This window comes from Pteronotus mesoamericanus, unplaced genomic scaffold, assembly GCF_021234165.1.
Source record: "Pteronotus mesoamericanus isolate MK-2021 breed Mesoamerican mustached bat unplaced genomic scaffold, CSHL_Meso_final contig_702, whole genome shotgun sequence".
NCBI lineage: Eukaryota > Metazoa > Chordata > Mammalia > Chiroptera > Mormoopidae > Pteronotus > Pteronotus mesoamericanus.
In genome coordinates this window covers 2930869-2937823 of record NW_026555239.1, presented here as the reverse complement: position 1 = coordinate 2937823, position 6955 = coordinate 2930869, and the positions used below count along the sequence as shown (strand labels likewise).

The following is a 6955-nucleotide window of genomic DNA, read 5'->3' as shown; positions in this document are numbered from 1 at the left end:
ACAGTCAGACAATAGAAAACGCAGCGGTTGGCGGCTACATTGTCCAAGATGGGGCTGGGGTGCAGCCAGTGAAGAGGGTGCACAGAAGTAAGAATAAAACGCTGTGAGAGAGATGCCCTGACCAGTGTGGCTCAGGGGCTGGGCATCATCCCCGCAAACTGAAAGGTGCCCTGTTCAGTTCCCGGTCAGGGCACGTGCCTGGGTTTTGGGCCAGGTCCCCGGTCGCGGGAGTGTAAGAGGCAACTGAAGATCGATGTTTCTCTCCCTCTCTTTCACCCTCCCTTGTCCTCTCTTTGAAAATAAATAAATAAAATGTTTTTAAAAAACCTGTGAGAGAAAGGCTCCCGGGGGTCTGAAAGCCTGCGTATGCCTCCGAGCCCTGCGGGGCCCCAACACCCCGACCTCCGTGTGTCCCCTTCTTGCCCAAACTAGCCAAGCTAGGGGTGCGTCCCTTGCAACCATCAGTCCCGACCCACGCACATGGCCTCTGCCTGGGCCCTTCCAGGCTGCGTCTGACCGTGGCTGGGAAACGGTTTTCTGACAAGCAGGGCTGCCCCGCGCTTCTGGGCTCTCAAGTCTCTGCGCACTTAGTTTAGCACCGAAGGAAGTCCACAGCTTCGTGGGGTAAGGAGTTCGCTCCCTCAGGGAGGGAGCCCAGAATACATTGGGGCTGGCACGGCAAGAGAAACTGAGGCAGTGTGGCACTATCCACCCAGTGGGCGGCGCTGTCCCCCATTCTTGTGCGGGGTGATCTGAAAGGCGCTGGAAGGGCTGCTCCTCCCGCACTGGGTCCTCGGGGAACCGCTCAGCTGCCTACTTGCTTCCGCCACACATGCCACCGCCACCTGTATTCAGAGCCCCAGCTCACAGGTTCACCCAGCTCTGGGGGTTCCTGTCTACCGTTGCTCTGCCTCAGACTCCCAGTCCCAAACCCAGATGGCAATTACCCCTGGTTACACTGGGTGGGCCACTTCTCTCTCTGGGTAACAGTGTCCTTAAAACCTCTTGTTTTCACCCATCCGTTCTTTTGGGAACAGCCACTACCCACGCTCCCCCAGACCACGTGATCAGTAGAGCAGACCCCGCCCAGCTCCAGTGGAGGGTACAAGGGCTGTCTGGCCGTCAGGGCACCGCAGCTCTTGAGCTTTTGCTGGAACAAGACAGATGCTTTCCCATGAAATCAAGGCGCTGAGGGCTGCATGAGCCAGAGCACTTACCCCCGCGTGGAGGCAGTCCACGTGAGAATGAAGTGGACTTTTTAAATGGACATGCAGCCACTCAGCTAAAGACTACACTTCCCAGGCTCCCTTGCAGCTAATGGTTCTCACGTGACTAAGTATTAACACTTGGATATAAGGGGAAGTAAGAGGTACAGCCATGGGGCAGGGGCGGGGGCGGGGGGGGGGCGGGTGGCCCCTTCCATCCGCCCTGTCCCCTGCTGATGGGGATCCTCCCCGATTGGGCCGACATCCCAGGCACAGCGAAGCAGCCAGAGGAGAGCAACTTGGGCCCCTGACGACCAGCTCTGGACAGGCTCCTCATCGAATGCACCATGAGAAAGACAGAACATTCTATTTGATTTAAGGCCCTGCTGTTTTGCATCTCTGCACCTGAATTTATATTCTAACTGGTCCTCTACCCCAGGAATCCCTGTTAGCAGTTTTGGTTGTTTCGACTGGGGGGAGGGATCAACTGCTACTGGGTAGAGACCCAAAGGCGCCCCACATCCAACAACACAGAGGACAGCCCGCCACAACAACGATTGGTCCACAGTGCCTACGGAGCTGCTGCTGAGAAACTCCGCTCTGCCCCCTCTGAAATTCAGTATTCCCACTCCTCATGGTTTCCGTGCAGACCCAGTGAGATGACAGACACGCGCCCACCTGCAGGGAAGGCAACAGTCCCGCAGAGACAGTTGTGAAGTCTTTATTGCAATAAATTAGGGTGGAAGCCCCAGAGGAAGAGAGTGAGGCAGGTCGCTGATCTTTGTCCACAATGAGGCAACAGTGCTCGACGCAGGAGGAGGGCTCAGGGTGGGAGGGGTCGGGGCTGGGGGGCCTGGCTCAGGAGGAAGGGCAGAGGCGAGGTGGGGCAGGGAGCTGCTGCTGGCCAACCCCGGACTGTGCACCGAGCTCACCTCGGCTGCACACCTTCTGCCTGGGGCGTACATACATACATCCCCTTCTCAGACATACATCCCCTCCCCTCCACGTGTCTGCCCGCTTTCCCCAGACTCTCTCTCTCTCTCTCTCTCTCACACACACACATACACACACACACACCTCCTTCCCCCATGGTCTGGCCGCTCTCACACCCCTCCACGCACACCAATGTCAAGTCTGAGCCCAGGGGTGGGGGCTGGTCTGGACCAAGCTGACCTCCCTCCAGGTGGGGCCCTTCCCTTGGGTCAGCTTGGAAGCCAGCCACAGGAAGGTGCGGGGTCGGTGCCCTTGGGTGGAGTGGGGATCTGAGTGTAACTGGGGACTTGGTGGGGAAACGGGAGACCACAGGCTCTGGACACCAGGTGGGGGCGGGGCAGAGTGCTAAGCAGCACAAAGGCACTGGCGGCGGTGGGGGATGTCCCGAGACTGCCAGTGGCAGCAGTGCCTCAAGGCACCCAGGTGCCCCATTTTCCACAGCCAGGGTCTGCCCCAAGCACACGGGGGGACTGCTGGGAGGGGTGGCCTGGAGGTACAGAGGTCACCCTCCCTTTGCCCCAGGGTCTCCAGGCTGGGCGGGGCTGGGGACGGTGCCCCATACCCAAGCCCCAGCCCCGAGCCTTCAGCTCAGACCTCCGGGCCTCCGAAGGCCAGGTTGTCACGGACCATCAGTGTCTTGCGGAGATCACGGTCCACCACAGGGCGCTGCATACGCCACTTGTGTGCCTCCTGCAGGCCGGGCTCGAAGTAGTAGATGCAGGCGCCGAAGCCCACCAGGATGAGGACAGAGATGACCAGGTAGACAGGCACGAACCAGTCCAGGAAGTGCGGCATCGCAGTGGTCTCAGCTGCTGAGACACAGGTGGCGAGGGCCAGCAGAGGTGACCCGTGTCCTGCCCACCCAGCCCAGGAGGTCCACAGACATTCCCAGAGGAAGGGGGTCTGAGCATCACTTTCTAGACGGAAAGCCTGAGCAAGACTGGACTCCCTGAACAGGCACAGAGCTCCGCCCATGCCGGGCGCCCACCCAGCTCCTACTCACCATCAAAGATGGAGGCCGATGGCTCTGGCTCGGTCCCTCTCCAGCACATTGCCTCAGGCGAGGCGCCTAACCTCTCTGGGCCTCCGCCTCCTCGCCTGTGGAAGGGGATACTAACAGAGCCTAGTGGGGATTCACTGAGGTGACGGACCCCGCAGAGCACTCGGTGAGGATGACGTGGGTGATGCCTCCTCTGAGCTGCACCAACTGCGCAGTTTGGTTACAGAGCTGCCACTGCCACTCCCCTCACAGATGGGTGGGTCTCCGGCCACGCACACATCCTGGCCAGGTGTGGCTGGTGAAAGCGTGGCAAGCAAACACCCATCCCCAGGGGACCTGGTTGAAATTAACAGGGGCCACACAGGCTCCTGAATTCAGGCCCCTGCCCAATGTTCTAACTATAGGGGTACAGATGCAGGCACCAGCCCCAAAACACTTGGGCCTTGGTCTCCACTTCTGTAAAATGGGAACAAAACTTGAACGGAAGGTCACAGGGCTGTTGTGACTGTTAAATGAATTACTTGATGTGAAATGCTCAGAGCCAGTGCCTTGGCACAACGTAAAAGCTACGTAACAGTTTGTTCTTATTTTCTGAGGCTCAATTTCCGTTTCTGTAAAATGAGGATCTAAGTAGGACCCAATTGCTAAGGTTGGGGTGAGGGGCCCCCTCTGCCTGCTGGGAAGGAAGAGAACCGTTGGAAAGTGCTCGTCAATTTCACAGCAGGCCTGCAGGGCGGTGCGGCTGGCCACGCAGGGCAGAACCGGAGGCCCTGATGGGGCCACTCACTTGGCCTGGGTTACCCAGCTGGGAAGCGACAGAGCTGGACCAAACCCCAGTGATGTGCCGAGGTTCCAGCCCTCCTGGGCAGGGAAAGACACGCAAGCAGAAACCCACCTTGGCTTCTGGGACGGAAAGGAAGGGGTTGGACGGAATGACCCCTAGCTTCTGGGACCTCTGTCTCCAAACTCCTCTTCCTCTTGTGCCCCTACTTCCAGGTGGCTCTGCGAGGAGGGCTGTGACCCACGGGAGGGAGAGGTGCTGCCTGCCAGTCCTGCATCCACCCGGAGCCCCGGCCCTGCACCCCAGGGTCCTCACTGGCTGTTCTGAAGCACAGACATGTCTGAAGGCGCCCTGCCCCTGGAGGAATTAAACCAGGGCTGCCCTGAAGGCATGCAGTCAGGCATGCACAGCGCCCTCCTTTCTGGAGCGCCAAGAGTAGGGTTCAGAATTGCCCGGCGCTACCTGGGGTGGGGGGAAGTGGGGAAGGGGGTCCTCAAGCAGAAAGGCTGCTCCAAACCAGCCCGACAAAAGCCAAGGCCATTCATGCCCCATGCCCTGGCCCCAGACAGGACCCCAGTCTCCTCTCAGCTTAAACATGAGAATGGGGTGCTTGGCGGAGCAGGAGTTGTTTCACATGCAACGTGTGGCTCTGGGAAGCAGAGGTCTGGGTCTCCCAACCTCTCCAGCCCTGTGAACAAAACCCCAGGCACTCGGGGGCAGACTGAGGCCCATAGCCCTTCGCCTGGCTTCTTGGTGGACCGGCCTAGTTGAAGCAAAACACCCACTGGCCTTCTCTGTGACCTTGGGCCGCTCCTCACCCTCTCTGGCCCTCAGGGTTCCCCAGGCACAGTGACAGGGTCAGGCTGGGGGGTTACCAGAAGACCTATAAGGAATTTTCCAGCCCCGTTCCAGCCAAGGTCCTGTCCAGGAGAGTGTGAGGGTGGCGGAACCCCTCTTCCTCCCTGTCTGCCAAGCCTTTGGCATCGCTCGGTCCCCCACCCACCGCGAGCCCGCAGACTCACCTCGCGCCCTGCAGATGGATGCCTGGTCCAGGGCTCTGCACTGAGCTCACCATGCAGCCTGAGCAGCTCAGCCGTTCAGCATCGGCCTGTGGACTTAGTCACAGCTGCCGTCCCCAGAGACACTGCCATCTGCGGCCGTCCTGGGTGCTGGAGGCAGAAGAAGCACAAGGCCAATGCCCCCTACGTGAAACAGAGCTTCTCAGGCCCAGGGATTCTGGCTGGGCCAGCAGGGAACAGTCCTGGACTGGTTCGGCACCCTGGTACCTCTCCCTGCCCATCAGAGACCCTTCCCTCTGCCCCCCACCTTCAGGATGGCAGGAGGCGGGAACTGTCTCAGCCAATCAGCAGCCTGGCAGAGCAAGGGCTTTATCCTCTGTTGCCCTGGCAACCATCCCTTTCCTCTGGATCCCTGGCACTGTGCCCGTGGTACAGTGAGGACAGACAAGGGCGGGTTTGGGGGAATCTGGAGAGGAGTGGCAGCCCAGCAGGTCACAGGGCCCCACAGCTGGGGAGCCTGGGGAGGTGGGGACCCGGACTGAGAGACATGGGAGAGTTTGGAGGCTGGCCAGTCGAGAACAGGGAGAGATTAGGGTCCCTGGCAAGTGGGTGGGGACACAAGCAGTCATCAGTATGGTCAAAGAGGGTCATATATTATAGAGAGAAGAACAAAGATGGAGACCGCAAGCCGGGACACATCGGTCCAGTTTTGCATTCGTCACGGGCCAGACCCTGTTTTCAGTGCTTTATTTCTGTTAACTCATTTATTCGCCACTCAAGATCACAGGGCAAGAGAGGGCCAATGCCAGGGTCTGAGCCCTGGTCTGGCTCCCACACAGGAGCTGCCCCTCCCAGTTCTGCCTCACCAGCCCCACCGCCCCCTGGCTGGGATATGGCTTAAGAGAGCTGTGGGTCCCGGGCACTGAGCACCCCCATCTGCCAGGCATGGCCCCTCACATGTGTCCTCCAACTTGGTTGGTGTCGTGAGGCCATTGTGGGATGAGGCGCCTACAGCTCGGAGAGGTGAAGCTGCCTACCTTTCCCTTCTTCTGGTCAGTCAGCGACACAGCGACAAAGCTAGGGAGGGCGTGGGGCTGGGGCCCACCTCCCAAGCCTGGGTCCTCCTTCCTGTGTACAGACGAAGTATCTGCAAAGCCGGGTGCCCAGTGAGCGTTCCATAAACAGCAATGGTTTTTGTCTCAGGAGGAGAGAGAAGCCCCACGGGCCCAGGGGCGGAGAAGAGGCTGTCCCCCAGGGGTTCGTTCCCAGAAAGCTGAGGACAGGCAGGTGGGAAAAGCCGTGAGTGAGATGACTTCAGGACCCTGGGTCGCCCACCCTCAGACACCCTGCCAGCCCTGGGCCCCTGCGGGGGTGGTGGGTCCTCTCCAGCATACGCGGGGCAAGGAGAGTGAGCCGGGCTTCACAGAGGGCCTTCCACTGGGACGCACGGTGCATGCGGGAAAATGAAGATCTTAAGGGATGAGTTCTGACCTGCGTGTACACCTGTGCAACAGCCACCAAGACCGATGTCTAGGACATTCCTGTCACTGCAGGCAGTTTCCTCCTGCCTCTGCCAGTCAACACCCCCTCCCAAAGGCACTCGCTACTCTGATTTCTGTCACCATAGGTTAGTTTTGCCTGTATTTGCATTTCATGTCAATGGGATCGCACAGTGGCCCTCTTTTTGTGCCCGGCTCGGCTCGTCACTCAGCACAATGCTTTCGCTACGCACTGATGTCGCATGTACCGGTGTACCTCACCTTGCTTATCTCTCCACTGCTAAAGGACTTTTGGGTTGTTTCCAGCGCTGGGCTATTGTGCGCAAAGCTGCCAAAGTGCTTTTCCACAGCTTGGAGTGAGAGGGCAGAGAGGAGATGGGGGGCGGGGTGACAGAAGGTCGTCGACAAACTCCGGGGTGTGGGGGGGGGGACTGGGTTTGTTCATTATCCTCATGGAG

The 6955-nt window shown here is 59.4% G+C and overlaps 1 protein-coding gene across 3 annotated transcripts; it reads right to left on the bottom strand.

The window, feature by feature from the left end:
• Positions 1–2061: 2061 nt before the first annotated feature.
• Positions 2062–5266, bottom strand: SMIM45 (small integral membrane protein 45). Of its 3 annotated transcripts, XM_054582555.1 has the most exons (4): positions 5002–5266; positions 4094–4336; positions 3202–3296; positions 2062–3007 (listed from the first exon to the last, which is right to left on the bottom strand). In XM_054582555.1, exons 3-4 carry the CDS (start codon positions 3248–3250, stop codon positions 2787–2789), a joined length of 270 nt encoding a protein of 89 aa, XP_054438530.1. In that variant the 5' UTR covers positions 3251–3296; positions 4094–4336; positions 5002–5266; the 3' UTR covers positions 2062–2786. The 3 variants fall into 3 exon arrangements, with proteins under 3 accessions (XP_054438530.1, XP_054438531.1, XP_054438532.1); XM_054582556.1 differs by lacking the exon at positions 3202–3296; XM_054582557.1 differs by lacking the exons at positions 3202–3296; positions 4094–4336.
• Positions 5267–6955: the final 1689 nt, after the last annotated feature.

What these genes read in the sequence shown, in the direction of transcription:
- SMIM45 (XM_054582555.1), bottom strand. Translation starts at nt 3,250, where the DNA reads ATGTGCTGGAGAGGGACCGAGCCAGAGCCATCGGCCTCCATCTTTGAT. An exon ending in ATCGGCCTCCATCTTTGATG is followed by an intron (nt 3,008 to 3,201) that starts GTGAGTAGGAGC and finishes GTGTCTCAGCAG; the next exon opens with CTGAGACCACTGCGATGCCG.